This window comes from Canis lupus, chromosome X, assembly GCF_011100685.1.
Source record: "Canis lupus familiaris isolate Mischka breed German Shepherd chromosome X, alternate assembly UU_Cfam_GSD_1.0, whole genome shotgun sequence".
Taxonomy (NCBI): Eukaryota; Metazoa; Chordata; class Mammalia; order Carnivora; family Canidae; genus Canis; species Canis lupus.
Window position 1 is genome coordinate 27,909,068 of NC_049260.1, and position 16,829 is coordinate 27,925,896.

At 36.0% G+C, this 16,829-nt stretch overlaps 1 protein-coding gene across 1 annotated transcript in view; it reads right to left on the reverse strand.

Annotated features, from left to right (window-relative positions):
- The window catches only part of DMD (dystrophin), a 2,084,073-nt gene that overhangs the window by 1,453,090 nt on the left and 614,154 nt on the right, over positions 1-16,829 (reverse strand). The window contains 1 exon segment of the mRNA NM_001003343.1: positions 4,032-4,182. Within this exon segment, the coding sequence (NP_001003343.1) occupies positions 4,032-4,182 (151 nt within the window).

The following is a 16,829-nucleotide window of genomic DNA, read 5'->3' on the forward strand; positions in this document are numbered from 1 at the left end:
TTGGGGGCAAAGAGTTTATTTGGGAAGATATCTCAGGAGGCATTATGAAAGTGAGAACCTGAAACAGCTTACCTCATGGACATCTGGGGCTCAGTGTTGCTGGGAAACTGTTGAGAGACTATGGAATTAAGAAACACCTTGGAATTATCTCACCATGAGGCAAGAATTCTGGGAGATTTATCCATCATCCCCTGTTCCTCCTTGGCTAATTCATAACAGCTCTGGTAGCACTAAATGCTTCCTTCCCACCCTCAAACTGGCTGAGACTATCTTGTGGTAGCAAATGTCCTCAGAGAAGCCATTAGTGTATACAAAAACAGTCTGCATGCAACTTCCAGTGCAGGCCAAGGGGAAGAGGGTGACAGAGTGTCTATGTTAGGAGTGCATTAACCACACATGAAATGTGGTCCAGTTTGAGATCTAGTATTGGATCTAACTTCTTCATCAGATATTCAGTTAAAATCTAGGTGACAAATTCGCCTCTTTTCATCACAAGTTCCACATGAAAATTAGACTAGAGTTGAAGATTTATGTTTTCCCTCAATGGTGCAGTGGATGGAGATGACCAAAGCTACAGCTCTCCCTAAACTGCTTGACTGTAATCTGCTATGGCCAAAGGTTGGATGTCGGGGCAGCAAAAGCAAGGGCCAGCCGGCCCCATTTGTCATTGAACCAGAAGCTCATTAAATAAGAAAAGAACCTGGGACTTGGAAAGAACAGTATCTTGCATCTACATAGAGAAACTATGAAACTAGCTCTGACAAAATGTTATACAAAGAGAATAAAGTTGGGTGAGATGCACATTTAGGAGAACTGAGTTGAGGAAGTAGATATTTCCTTTCAAAGCCACAAATCCAAGAAATACAGAATCCTTAGTAGAGTTATCAGATGAAATCCAGGATGCCAACTAAAATCAGAATTTCAGATAAACAGTGAGTGGTTTGGGACATACTTGCATTAAAAACAATTATTTGTTGCTTATCTGAAATTTAAATTTAACTAGGCTTCTTGTATTTTTATTTCCTAAATCTGGCAAGCCCAATCTGGACCATTTATGAAGGTTATTTTGCACACATGCATGAACGCGTGCGTGTGTGTGTGTGTGTTTGCACACACGCCCTGTGTGTTTCTTTATGGACTGAGCAAGCTCTTTTTCCTACAATAAAACTCAGATCTAGCTTTATAATGGTTATTAGAAGGACACACCTTCAAAATTCCATTCAGAAATAATTGTCACTATTTGCTGGCAATAGGACTTCATCCATGGAACATCCTAAAGACGGCATCAGAAACTGTTAGAACTAATAAATATAGTAAAGTTGCAAGATACATTAACAATATACAGAAATCATTTATATGCACTAACAACAAACTTTCAGAAAGAGTAGTTAAGAAAACAACCCAATTTACAATTGCTTCAGAAAGAATAAAGCACCTAGTAGTAAATTTGACCTAGAAGGTAAACGATCTGTACACTAAAATCTATTAAGATACTTATGAAAGAAAATGAATAAGACATAAATAAATGGAAATATATTTCATGCTCACAGATTGTGAGAATATTAAAATGTCCATATTAAAAAATAAGAAAATTTCCATATTGTCCAAAATAATCTAGAGATTTACCTGCAATCCTTATCTAAATTCCAATGGTATCTTTCACAGAACTAGAGCAAACAATCCTAAAATTTGTATACAACCACAAAAGATCTCAAATAGCTAAAGCAATGTTGACAAAGAAGAAAAAAGCTGGAGGCATGATTCTCCCTGGTTTCAAACTATATTATGTAGCTATAGTAATCAAAACAGTATAGTTCTAGCATAAAAAACAGACACATCAATGAAATATAATTTAAAAATCCAGAAATAAACCCATGCATATATGGTCAATTAATTTATGACAAAAGAGGCAAGAATATGCAATGAGGAAAGGACACTCTCTTCAATAAATGGTGTTGAGAAAAGGGCAGAACCACATTTAAAATAATTAAACTAGACCACTGTCTTATATCATGCACAAAAATTAACTCAAAACAAATTAAGACTTGATGCATGACCTGAAAACATAAAACTCCAAGAAGAATACAAAGGTGGTAAGCTCCAAGACAGCAGTCTTAGTGATAATTCTTTTTTTTTTTTTTTTGGATTTGAATCTAAAGCAAAGGTAATAAAAGCAAAAATAAACAAGTGGGACTACTGCAAAGTAAAAAGATTCTGCACAGCAAAGGAAACCCATCAACAAAATGAAAAGACAATCTATAGAATGGCAGAAAATATTTGCAAATCATCTATCCACTAAGGGATTAATACCCAAAATATAAGAAGAACTTATACAATTCAACAACAAAAATACAATCAGGGACACCTGGGTGGCTCAACGGTTGAGCATGTGCCTTTGGCTCAGGGCATGATCCTGGTCCTGGGATCAAGTCCCATATCAGGCTCCCTGTGAGGAGCCTGCTTCTCCCTCTGTCTGTGTCTCTGCCTCTCTCTGTGTGTCTCTCATGAATAAATAAAATCTTTAAAAAATACAATCAGATTTTAAAGTAAGCAGAGGATCTGAATAGACATTTTTTCCAAAGAAGACGTACTGGTGGCCAACAAGCATGTGAAAAGATGCTCAACATTACTAATCATCAAGGAAATGAAAATAAAAACCATAACAAGCTATCACTTTGCATTTCTCAGAATGCCTATTATCAAAAATATATGAAATAAGAAATTTTGGTGAGGATGTGGAGAAAAAGAGAACCCTTGTGTACTGTTGGGAGGAAAATAAACTGGTCAACCACTATGGAAAACACTATGAAGGTTTCTCAAAAAATTAAAAAATAGAAATACTACATGGTCCAGCAATTCCACCTCTCAGTATTCACTTGGAGAAACAAATGAACGAAACAAAACTTATAGATACAGAGAACTGAACGATGGATGCCAGAGAGGAGGGAGGTTAGGACATGGGCAAAGTGGCTGAAGGGAGTCACAAAGTACAGACTTTCAGTTACAAAACAGTAAGTCAGCTAGATGTTATGTACAGCACAGAACCACAGTCAATAAAATTGTAATGCATATTTGAAAGTTGCCAGGAGAGTCAACCTTAAAAGCTCTCATCACAAGATTTTTAAAAAATGTTTAACTCTGTATGTTAACAAATGGTAACTAGATTTACTTGGCTGATCATTTTTCAGTGTATACAAATTTCAAATCATTATGTTATATATATCTAAAACTCATATAATGTTCTATGTCAATTAACATTTAAAACATGGATGCTGAAGGGGCACTGGGTGGCTCAGGTCCTGATCCAAGGGTATTGGGTTTGAGCCCTGCATAGGGCTCCCTGCTCAGTGGGGAGTCTGCTACTCCCTCCCATCTGCCCCTCCCAATGCTTGTGTGTGTTCTCTTTCTCTCTCTCTCTCTTTCTCAAATAAATAAATACAATCTTAAAACATAAAAACGTGATGCTGAAAGAGAAAAAAAAGAAATATTCCTGTGGAAATCCTAATCACAAAAACAACAAATGCTTTCTGGCAACCAAAGGGCATAATTTGTAAATGTACAAACAAAGTGAAAAAAGATGGAAATATTACAAACGATAGAGTCTGTATTTTATAGAAAAGCAATGTTACAGGTGTTCACTTTAATCAAGCTTGGCCTGTTCTAAGACTTGAATTGAAGGTAAAAACATGTAAAAAAAAATTTTGTGTTATTAGTTAAATTTGCATTGCAAGTAATCCCTACAGAGTCTCTCTTCCAAGAAACCAAAATTTTAATAAATCACATATCTAGAATTGTTCTCCTACAGGGATATTGTTTTTCAGATATGAAAAGCCTAGGTATTCTGTATTTGAAAAAAAACCAAACATTTCAAAATATATTAGGTAAGAATGACTTCCAAACTCTTCTTAATTGAAGCTTCAATTCATTCCTATCTGTAAACCATAATACATGTACGCATGTGTGTTTGTAATACAGATATATACATAGAGTTTGTTTTCCAGTAGAAAGTAAATAGCTTAAAATATACTGACCTTATGTTGTTGTACTTGGCGTTTTAGGTCTTCAATATCAGGTCCAAGGGGCTCCTTCTCCATTTTCCTTGTTCTCTCTTCTGTTTTGGTTAGCCAGTCATTTAACTCTTTCAGTTGCTGATTCTGGAGATCCATTAGAACTTTATGTAAACTGAAAATTGGAAAGATGTCTATTAATACCTCTATCAAAATAAGTGTACTTACTATTATTAAACCTATAAAATAAAACTGTTGACATTTATAATTTATGGCATGTTCACACTGCTTGGTGTCTATTAAACACTAAGAAGTAAGGGAAGCAGAGCCCATGATCAATCACCTCCGCAGCTATTCTTTCTTCTATTTATTATAGTTCACACATCCCAATTTTTAGGAAGTTTCACATAGCTAACTAAATGTGAACATGTTAAGTAAAAGTAACCCATCTCTGATACCTGAACTAATAGCATATCCTGGCAATTGTCCAATTTTATCTCCATTACTTTAATATGTATGGTGATTAAAGATGGCCAGAATCTTTTGCCTCTTTTGCCAAGAGTCTATTTCCATCCTCATGAATGTGGACTAGCCTTGTGATTTGTCTTTACCAGTAGAATACGGCAAAAGTGACACTATATGAGTCCCAAGTATAAATGCTTTAAAAGAACAAGGAAGCATTTATATTCTCTCTCAGAAGCTAGATGCCATGCTGTAAGAAGACCACACTACAGTATTGAATGATGAGAGATCATGTTGAGAATGACTCCAGAGGATAAAATGCTATCTTAAAAGCTGAGCTTCCAAACAAAAAACAAAACAAAAAAAATCAAAAACAAAAACAAAAACAAAACAAAAAAGCTGAGCTTCCTGCTGAATGCAGCCCAAAGAGTGATCTCAGCCATATCACAACTATAGAACAACAATCTAGACAAGCCCTGCCCACATTTCTGATCTACAGAATCATGATGTAAATATAAATTACTGTGTTAAGCCACAACATTTTGGAATCATTCATTATGCAGAAATAGGTAAGTGAAAGAGATGTATTGTTTACAAAGAAGTAAAAAACAGTGGGCTGGGTAATGAATTTAAAGCCTGGCAATATGCCCTAAAGCCAACTTCTTAAACTTTCTCAATTAGGTTTCCAACATCAGGGACATGAGACAGTATCTTGTCTATTAATCACACAACTTCATGGTGAGGCTGAAAATTAAAGTTATTTCATCCATTCAACAAAAATTGGAGACTCAAATGAGAAGTGTTAATACTTATTTTGAGGTATATATTCTTTTTTTAAGATTTTATTTTATTTATTCATGAGAGACACAGAAAGAGAGACAGAGACATAGACAGAAGGAGAAGCAGGCTCCTTGCAGGGAGCCCGATGTGGGACTCAATCCCTGAATCCAGAAGAAAAGAATCCCACATTGTTCTTTATAGTTGAAAAAATGTTCCAAGTATAAAACACATTTGTTAGAGTTAATATGGAATTTCCTTTTAAAATACTATTTACTTCCTTTTTCAAACTTTCAGACATTCCACTTAACAAATATTCACTGAACTCTATACCTCTGCTGGAAGCTCCTCTTAATTAGGATGTCCATGTGGTGAACCTCTGTGAAGAGCTTACCTTTGTACAGCTTTCCTTTAGACCTTAAGAACAATTATTTTTAATAAAGTGTTCAGAAATGGTTTTTGCTTTTCCAATGTTTTTACTTTAGATACTCGGATTACTCAGTAATGTCTGGTCAGTACTTAGAGCTTCCTGTGTAGGTGTTATATGAAATAAGTCAACAGGTAGTAAAAGGTGCTGTGCTTCCTTTGCTAAGGCCTGCAAAGAGATAGCATCAATACCTGCAGGTGAATTACAAGCTAGAGTTACTCAGAGTGAGCAGCAGGGAGGGGAATAGTGGCTCATGGCAATGTCTGAGCAGCAGTAGAGGCAACCATGAGGGCACACCGCTATCAGAAAGTCTGTGTAGAACCTTTACAATACAAATGCCCCTTTTCTAAATGTGATAGAAGGGGTAACTTTAGAAAATTGGGGGTGATAACTAATCCATGGGTTAAAATATCATTAAATATTAATTTTTTAAAGATTTTATTTATTTATTCATGAGAGACACAGAGAGAAAGAGAGGCAGAGACACCCGCAGAGGGAGAAGCGGGCTCCATGCAGGAACTGATATGGAACTCAATCTGGGGACTCTGGGATCACACCCTGAACCAAAGGCAGATGCCCAACTGCTGAGCCACCCAGGTGTCCCTAAAATTAATTTTTAATTAATTTTAACTATATTGGCTAGCATGCATTCAACACTTTTTGTGTGTTAGTCTTGTTAGTAAGCATAAAATATGTACGATTTTAGTGGATCCTAAATGATGATATACGATCCATTTGTGGTTTGCAGAATGATTTTAGTGGCACAGGGGAAAACCTATGAAACTATTTTAATATGTCTTGGTATGTATCTTTTTTTAAGATTTTAATTATTTGAGATAGAGAAAGGGAGAACACAAGCAGGGGGGAGGGGTAGAGAGAGAAAGAGGAGCAGACTCGCCCTTGAGCAGGGACCCTGATGCAGGACTTGATCCCAGAACCCTGAGATCATGACCTGAACCAAAGGCAGACACTTAACCAACTGAGCCATCCAGATGCCCCTGTCTTGGCTATATGGCTAAGAAATATGGGCACACATATGTTTATATACATACATATATATAGTGAGTCTATATATAATTTTAATTTATATATAAAATCATACAGCTTAAGATGAGGCTAAGTAAAGGTAATTATTTTAAGGAAAAGCATTAAATATGTGATGATGAAAAGGAATGCAGATATGGAAGGAAGTGTGAAGGTGGAAGATGACCGACTTGTGTTTGAAAAACACCAAATAATTACATTTTGTTTTCATTATCACCTACTGAGGTAGATGATACCACTGTTATTTTATTTATGAGGACAATGGATTTTGGGAAGGTTAAAGAACTTGCCCAAGGTGTCTCAGTGACAAGTTAAGACAGTATATAAATGCCAAACCATCTGTGACCCAAGTCCATGCTCTTAACTTTGACTGACTCATCTTCCTTCTTTATGGATCAAAAGCTATGTTAGGTTGGGTCATATGAAGTTGCTGATAAATGAGTTTTCATTCCACAAAATGACAATTTCACATTGTTCAATTTAAAATATTATTGAAATGCAAGAAAGAAATTCCATATTTCCAACTAACATTCAAAAGATGCAAATAAACCAGGGAAATTTGTCAAATTCATAAAATAAAAGTCTATCACCCATGGGCAAGAAAAGAGTTTGCATTTTATGGTTTTCAAGTGGTCCTTTAGAAAGGGCTATATAAAAGCAGAAGGAAAACAAAGCATAAACACATGACTGGCAATAGAGAAAGGAGGACAATGGAGCTAGAATAAACTAGTGTCAGACAGGAGACAGTCCTGACAAAATCCAGAGGCAGAAGCATGTCAGGATATGACATTGGGAACTGCTGCAGCCAACTTCCAATTGTAAAATCAGCCAAAGACAGACAGAGACTAGCAAAACCAATAAATTGAAATGACCTAGAGGTTATAATGCTAAGTGAAATAAGCCAGTCAGAGAAAGACAAATATTACATGATTTCACTCATATGTTGACATAAAACACAAAACAAACACAGGGAAAAAAGAGACAAACAAAAATAGACTCTTAAATACAGAAATCAAATCTGGTGGCTTCCAGAGTGGTGGTGGGTGAGGGGATAGGAGATATAGGTAAGGGGAATAATAAAGAGTAAACTTTATCTTGATGAGCACTGAGAAATAGAATTGTTGAATCATTTTATTCTCTATCTACAACTAATATAACACTGTATGTCAATTATATTCCAATAAAAAAAAGAAAGATCCTGGGATTTTGATGGCACAGTGGAGTCACACACTTAACTTAGAGCTATCTCACCTGTGGCTTTATTGTAATCTAAGATAATGACATCCTTATGGTTTTAACCAGTGCTTCCCAAACTTTAATGTGCATACAAATCTCGTGGGGGATATGTCCTACTTTCTAAGTCTGGGGAGGGGCCTGCCAGAGATTCTTCATTTCTAATGCCCAGGGCATGCCAATGCTGCTCATCCATGGATCATACTTTGAGAAGCGATGGTATAAGCCACTTGTATTTGGTATTTTAGCTGCAGTAAAAAAAGCATCTTAAGGAATATCATTTTCCAAATAATTTTATTGATGATCTCTCTCACCTCACACCCTGCTATGGGAACATCTCTCTACGAACATGAAGAAAACACTGCAAGCACAGTCTGCTTTAGAGAGATTCTGGTGGACTATAGAAAGGCATTTATCTCCTAACCAGTACTGCTCAACAGATCATTACAATGATGTAAATATTGTATATGTGTATTATCCAATACAATAGCCACTAGCCATGTGTGGCTGTTGTGCACTTGAAATATGGCTAGTATAAATAAGAAACTGAATTTTTACCCATATCTAATTACAATAATTTACATTTACAACTAAATAACTACATGCAGCCAGTGGCTGCCATACTGGACAGCACAGGTCTAAATCAACAGATAACTGGATTAACAACAACAAGGATTCCTTACTTGGCCATCTTTATCCATAATATTTTATTATTTCATGCAATTTTTTTTAGATTTTATTTATTTATTTATTCACAAGAGACACAGAAACAGAGAGGCAGAGACACAGGCAGAGACACAGGCAGAGGGAGAAGCAGGCTGCCCCTGTGGGGAGCCTGATGCAGGACTTGATCCAAGGACCCCAGGATCATGACCTGAGCCAAAGGCAGATGCTCAACCACTGAGCCACCCAGGCATCCCTCACATAATATTTATAAGGAATGATATCCTCCTGAGTTAAGGAATTTAGCAATAAATCTGAATGCCATTTTCTGAAATTTTGGTTTTCTACACAAATTTATAAATGACAAAATTATAAATGTTTTCATTAATTTCAGCCCATGTTTGATAGTCCAAATAGTGTTTCTTGGGTTTTATGGAAATACATTATAAAATGTATAAAAATACTTACAAAACATAATCCTATGCAAGGTGCTATACTAATAAATATGTAAAAGTATAGACTTCATAGATCCTAGGGACTTAGAATTAAAAATTACTAAGATAGGTTCTCAGGCCCCATTTCTTAGACTTCATAATTATTTGCTTATATACAATTCTCAAATAAGAAATGTAACTAATGAAAGGAGGTAAAATATTAATGTGAATTTATAGATTACAAAAAAATCCCCAGTGATGTTCAAGTAGCATGTTATGCATGTAAAATACAATCATATGATTTCAGCTATCAATAAAACCTACATATGTGATTTAAGGGAGGGCTATTGGTATGAATTAGAGAAACTGAAATTTTAATGCACCTTTTACTCTCAAATGCATGCCAATTAGTAACTAAAATCACACTGGAAAAAAAAACAAAATTAATTTATTTGCTTATTTAAACTGTTGGCTTGAAAATCTCCAGCAAAATGGCCTTACAGACTAGATTATATAGTTTTGATTTTAGCTCAAGAATTGTTTATGTATAACTCAGTGCTCTGGAAATGATGAAAAATACTTAAATATGTAGTTATTTTAACCCCCTTGCATGGCTTTTTTGTTTCATTTACTCTATTATGCAAGGGATCAATGAAGGTGACTTTTACACATCAGGTTTTTATTGAGACTATCACCAAAAGGTAAATTAGTGGAATTCATATCCAGATACATTATTCCAGTGAACATCCAGGGGTGAAAATGACTGTGTTGGTTTTTGGGACTCAGGCATAAATTTTTTACTTCAGCCCTTGAGTTTTCACATGTGGCAAACTTTTGGATAGCTGAGCCCAGGCAGCATGACTGTATCAGGATTAACATGAAAGTGCTCTGCATCACTTGCCATCAGGGAAATACAAATCAAAACCACAATGAGATAACACCTCACACCAGTGAGAATGGGGAAAATTAACAAGGCAGGAAACAACAAATGTTGGAGAGGATGCGGAGAAAAGAGAACCCTCTTACACTGTTGGTGGGAATGTGAAATGGTGCAGCCACTCTGGAATACTGTGTGGAGGTTCCTCAAAAAGTTAAAAATAGACCTGCCCTACGACCCAGCAATTGCACTGTTGGGGATTTACCCCAAAGATTCAGATGCAATGAAACGCCAGGACACCTGCACCCCGATGTTTATAGCAGCAATGTCCACAATAGCCAAACTGTGGAAGGAGCCTCGGTGTCCATCGAAAGATGAGTGGATAAAGAAGATGTGGTTTATGTATACAATGGAATATTCCTCAGCCATTAGAAATGACAAATACCCACCATTTGCTTCAACGTGGATGGAACTGGAGGGTATTATGCTGAGTGAAGTCAGTCAGTCAGAGAAGGACAAACATTATATGTTCTCATTCATGTGGGGAATATAAATAATAGTGAAAGGGAATATAAGGGAAGGGAGAAGAAATGTGTGGGAAATATCAGAAAGGGAGACAGAACGTAAAGACTGCTAACTCTGGGAAACGAACTAGGGGTGGTAGAAGGGGAGGAGGGCGGGGGGTGGGAGTGATTGGGTGACGGGCACTGGGGGTTATTCTGTATGTTGGTAAATTGAACACCAATGAAAAAAATAATAATAAAAAATAATAAAATAAAATAAAATAAAAAAAGGATTAACATGAACCAGAGGCAAGGAGATGACATGGAGACAGGCTTAGGACATATAAAAATGTCTTTACTGAATTATTTAAAAATGAATTATACTATATAAGTAGTAGATTATCAACTAAAATAGTAGTTTTAACCTTGTGGAATGTGGGACATTTAAATATAATTTATGTATGAATAACAAATTATATTTATCATGTGTCAGACAATAGAGGCATTACTATAATTAATTTTAATGATGCAGGAACTGATCTTAGCCTCAATTTACAGACGAGGAAAAAAAAGTTTACCTGGGTCAAAGGGCAAGCAAGGGAAGGTAGGAAAGCGGGACTCAGGTTTGGCTCTGGGGCCTATTTCACCATTATGCCATACTGCCTGTACTAATGTGAGTTTTTTTAGAGATGATTTTTATATCTAGTCCTGATTTCATTTATATCAGTGATTATCACAATATAAAAACACAAGGAAAGAAGGTAATTTAGTGGGATCTTATAGAGATTGTCATTAATGGATAATTTTGCTCTTTCTTCTCACAAAAATGAAGAGTACAGTTCTAACTATTGAGACAAATGCTCTTAACATAAGATTTACATTAATGATAGAAACCACAATATACCAAGACCCAGTTTCCCTCAAACATATGGTGGTGACAAGGTAAAATAAACGACCAGATACTTTAAATATTTATAACATTTCACTAAACGTAGGAATCAGAAAATATGATATATTCTAGGCAAAGTAAAAGAAACCCCATATTGTTTTAAAATTGTAAAGCAATATTGATTTTTTAAAGCAAAGTTTCAGTAATGCATATACAAACATATGTAAAGGCTTTTGTTGTATGGCAGTAATGAATGGGCCATATGAAGCATCATATTAGTAGTTTTCAACTCCCAAGGTTTGGGACATTTATCAAAGCTCAAGGAATGCCTTGGGAATAATAAGGTTTAAAACCAAGAATCCAATAAAAACAATGACCCCAAACATGTAAGATTTTCACCATCACTGTTACCTCTATCCTACCACTTTTACTACCCCTACATCCACCACCAGTCTGCAATTTCCATTCTAAATTTATGAAAGTATAACCATCTACATCTGTGTACGTGGTTCATCTCTCCTTGCCTCCCTGCACCTCTTTGCTTCAGTAAATATATTCTTTCCTCCAAGTCCCAATCATACCTTAAAAAATCCAGCTACAAAGCCTGACAGTGACAGTAGTCTACTACCAGTATACTACTATGAGTATAGTTTCCACCACAGAATGAAATGAGGCAAAGGTCTAACTGAATCATATAAAGAGGCTTTTTCCCCCTAAAATGAATATGTCCATCCTCTTCTCCATAGCACCATCACTCCCAATTGGTAGGCTGACATCTGTCTTGGGACAAAAGAGAAAGCAAGGAAAACAGAACATGTACATTTTTCAAAAGTTCCCACTAATTCTGAAAATTATTATTATATCACACCCTGCAACCTGATCTTGGAGGCCACAGTTTTTAGTCTACAACCTCACAATAAATATTTCTGAAAGAATTCATCTGCAAAGTTCCCCTTCCAACAACTAGGAATAAAAAAATTTTCAACCCTCCCTCAAAATTAAATGTGTATTAATATTTATTTGTTCACTGAATGGAATGTGAGATCTAGTGTTGTGTTTAAAAAGGATTCTGTGAAACAAAAATGCACCATTGTTCTTAAAATCCTGATCTATTTTATTCCTCCATCCATAGAACTCAACAACAGTTTAATTATTGATATTCTTCAACTATCCAGAGCAAGATTAAAGTTCAAAATGCAAACAAATTCATTTGCATTTTGAAAGCATAAATTCAAAAGAGTCACAATAACATAATAAAGAAGCTGCATGGCTGGATGCAAAAGATTCTTGTGGCAAATACATTACGGCAACCTTCAATTCAATCTTCCTGATTAAATACTCACAAAGTGGATGAAGAAACGCAGATGTCATCACAAACCAAGAACTACTATTAAATAAAATGATTGGAAGATTGTTTAAATTATCCCTAGTAAGAATGGGGAATGTTGACACTCAGAGACCACATTCATTTATATGGCAAAAGAAGCCTACTCTCAAATTCAAAAAATTATGTCACTATATAACATCTGGCATAGAGCCTGGCATATACTAGACACATGAAAAATATTGCTTGAATGAATAAGTGGTATCATTTAATTATCAATCAAACATAAGACATAATACAAAAACATGAACAGTTTCCCAATCAGAAATATCAGATTAAGATTATAAAAATGCCAATTTCCATAACATCTGTTCTTGTTGAGATAGTCTATTAATTTAATTTGAGCCATTTTCTAGTCAGAAATCACAATGACATCATTCTACTTTCTGTCAGCTCCAGCACACTGTTTCTCAAACATGGCCAGAGTACTCCTGCCTCTGGACCTTTCCATTTGTTTGCTTTTGCCCCAGCTGTCTGCATGGCTTCTTCCCTTTCTTCATTTAGGGCTCTCCTTAAATATTACCTCCTCAGAGAGGCCTTCCCTGACTACCTAATATACAACAACACACAGTGTTTCCTTCTCTAAATCTATCCTCTGATTCTTTTCCCTTTTTATCATTTATCACCATCTGGTATGTTATACATATTGTAACTGTCTTCTTCCACTAAGAATGCAAGCTTAATAAGGGAGGGAGTTAGCTTTGTTCTCTGCTATTTACCCAGTACCTAAAACAGTTCTGGGGATATAGTAGATAAGAATTGTTAGTGAGACGGATGAATGAATGATTAAACTTAATTCTTAATTATCATTGTTTATCTTTGTGAAAAAAGCATTGTTTAAAAAAAAATCCTACTCTCTACTCTTCACTTCGATCAATTCCAGAGATTGGGCTTTCTGATTTATAATTTAAATTGTAAAAGTCGTATACTTTTTGTTATTTGAACAAGGACTATCCACATCTTAACTGCACATTATTTACAGAAAGAACTGTGATGGCCAGTCATATACATTTGAACCTGACCAAATTACTGTATGTTAATTACTGCTGCTTATTAGGCCAGTAACTAATTGTCAGTACTTTCACATTGTTTTCTACAAAGAAGGAATATGGATTTATACTATTTCATAATTGTTTCAAGTAGATCAGTGCTTCTCAAACTTTAATAGGCTTAGGAATCCTTGGGATCTTGTTAAATTGCAGATTCTGATTCTGTAGATCAGAGGGAAGACTGAGATTCTGTATTTTTAATAAGTTCTCAGGTAATGTTACTGTTGGTTCTTGAACCATCTTGATCTCTAAGAAATTCTCGTTTCAATACTAGAATAATTTAAAAATGAATTAACAAAATGGTGATAAAAAATCACACATAAAAGTTTGAGATTACATACTGTTAAAATGTTCATTGCAACAAATTCATGTGTTGGACTGGAACTATATGAAGAAATTAATTCATTTGTTCATCCATTCATTTATATATTCATCTATGCAATATCTTAGCCACTTCACTTGGGAGAAACCCCACTATTTGTTCAGCATCTCCTTTGTTCTATTCACTCACATATGTTATCTCATATCAAGACTGGAACAGACATGTGGGGGAAAAAAATGAACCAGACTTTCTAGACATATTTCTCTCTCCAATCAAAACATGGATGGTGATTCACAATTATTTACCATGTTATAGCTGGTATTTTCACTCAGATACTATTCGTATCTCTCCTGCTGATGGAAATGAGAACATAACTTCCTGTGGCCTCCTTACAGACTTGCTTTCATTTTCTTCCCCCACCATAACAAAGACTTCAGGTTCCCCCTGCATGTCCTAACTACAATTATCAGAGAAGTTGATGGAACTTGCTGTGCTTATCTTATGAGTCCTTGTAGAAATGTCAGTAAATCTCTTTTTCTCTCTGCAGGTTGCATTTTTCAATCAAATTAATTAGTTTATTCATAGAGAAGAAGATTTTTTGCTGTCCCTGTGCCAACTGTCTTCTTACACTTCCACAGTAGGAAGGTTTGTCTTTTTCTTCTCTCTCCTTCACCTCCCACCACCCAAAGGGTATTCTGCAGCATAAAAGGAATCAAAACAAAAATCATTTCACCTAGTCCTTTTAAGTTTGCCAACTTGAGCATATCAACAGACCTTGCCCTGTTTTCATTATATCATTTTAACCATGCAATCAGTGGTACTTTGTTTTTTCTTTCCACTTTCATAAACGTTAAAGATTTTTAATGGACCAATAGCAGCAAGTTGGTGTTGCAGTAGTGTGGGACTAGAGGTATCTTAACAAACTTCTTTACCATATTAGCTTCATCATCTTTTTTTTTTAAAGATTTTATTCATTTATGATAGTCACAGAGAGAGAGAGAGAGAGAGAGAGAGAGAGAGGCAGAGACACAGGCAGAGGGAGAAGCAGGCTCCATGCACCGGGAGCCCGACGTGGGATTCGATCCCGCATCTCCAGGATCGCGCCCTGGGCCAAAGGCAGGCGCCAAACCGCTGCGCCACCCAGGGATCCCTAGCTTCATCATCAATTCACATCTATGAAGGTATCAGAATTGTAGTGGAAAGAAATAAGAATCAAATGGAAATGGAGTAAAAAGAGGAAGAAAGGGGGGAGCTCATCTGGGCATTTAATTTTTTACTGATATTTCTTTTTTTTAATTTTAGCTAGTGTACAGTACAATATTAGTTTCTGAGGTAGAATTTAGTGATTCATCACTTGCATATAATACTCAGTGCTCATCATAACACATGCTCTCTTTAATATTCGTCACAATGGAGCCCATCCCCTACCCACCTCCTTCCAGAAACCCTCAGTTTGTTCTCTATTGTTAAGAGTCTCTTATGGTGAATTTAAAAGATTCATGGAAACTAATGAAAATGAAGATACAAACGTTCAAAATTTTGGGGATACAGCAAAAGCAGTACTGAGAGGGAAATGCATCACAATACAAGCATCCCTCAAAAAACTGGAAAAAACGCCAATACACAAGCTAACCTCACACCTAAAGGAACTGGAGAAAGAACAGCAAATCAAACCTACATCAAGCAGAAGAGAGTTAATAAAGATTCGAGCAGAACTCAATGAAATAGAGAACAGAAGGACTGTAGAAAGATCAACAAAACCAGGAGTTGGTTCTCTGAAAGAATTAATAAGATAAACCATTAGTCAGCCTTACTAAAAAGAAAAAAAGAGGGATCCCTGGGTGGCGCAGCGGTTTGGCGCCTGCCTTTGGCCCAGGGCGCGATCCTGGAGACCCGGGATCGAGTCCCACGTCGGGCTCCCGGTGCATGGAGCCTGCTTCTCCCTCTGCCTATGTCTCTGCCTCTCTCTCTCTCTCTCTGTATGACTATCATAAATAAAATAAAATAAAAAAAAAGAAAAGAAAAAAGACTCAAATGAATAAAATCATGAATGAAAAAGGAGAGATCACAACCAATACCAAGGAAATACAAATGATTTTAAAAACATATCGTGAGCAGCTATATGCCAATAAATTAGGCAATCTGGAAGAAATGGATGCATTTCTGGAAAACCACAAACTACCAAAACAGGAAAAGGAAGAAGTAGAAAACCTGAACAGGCCAATAACCAGGGATGAAATTGAAGCAGTCATCAAAAACCTCCTAAGACACAGAAGTCCAGGGCCAGGCGGCTTCCCAGGGGAATTCTATCAAACGTTTAAAGAAGAGACAATACCTATTCTACTAAAGCTGTTTTGAAGGATAGAAAGGGATGGAATACTTCCAAACTTGTCTTATGAGGCCAGCATCATCTTAATTCTGAAACCAGACAAAGACCCCACCAAAAAGGAGAATTACAGACCAATATCCCTGATGAACATGGATGCAAAAATTCTCAACAACATACTAGCCAGTAGGATCCAACAGTACATTAAGAAGATTATTCACCATGACCAAGTGAGATTTAACCCCGGGATGCAAGGCTGGTTCAACATTCATAAAACAATCAAAGTGATAGATCATATCAACAAGAGAAAAAACAAGAACCATATGATCCTCAATAGATGCAGAGAAAGCATTTGACAAAATACAGCATCCATTCCTGATCAAAACTCTTCAGACTGTAGGGATAGAGGGAACATTCCTCAGCATCTTAAAA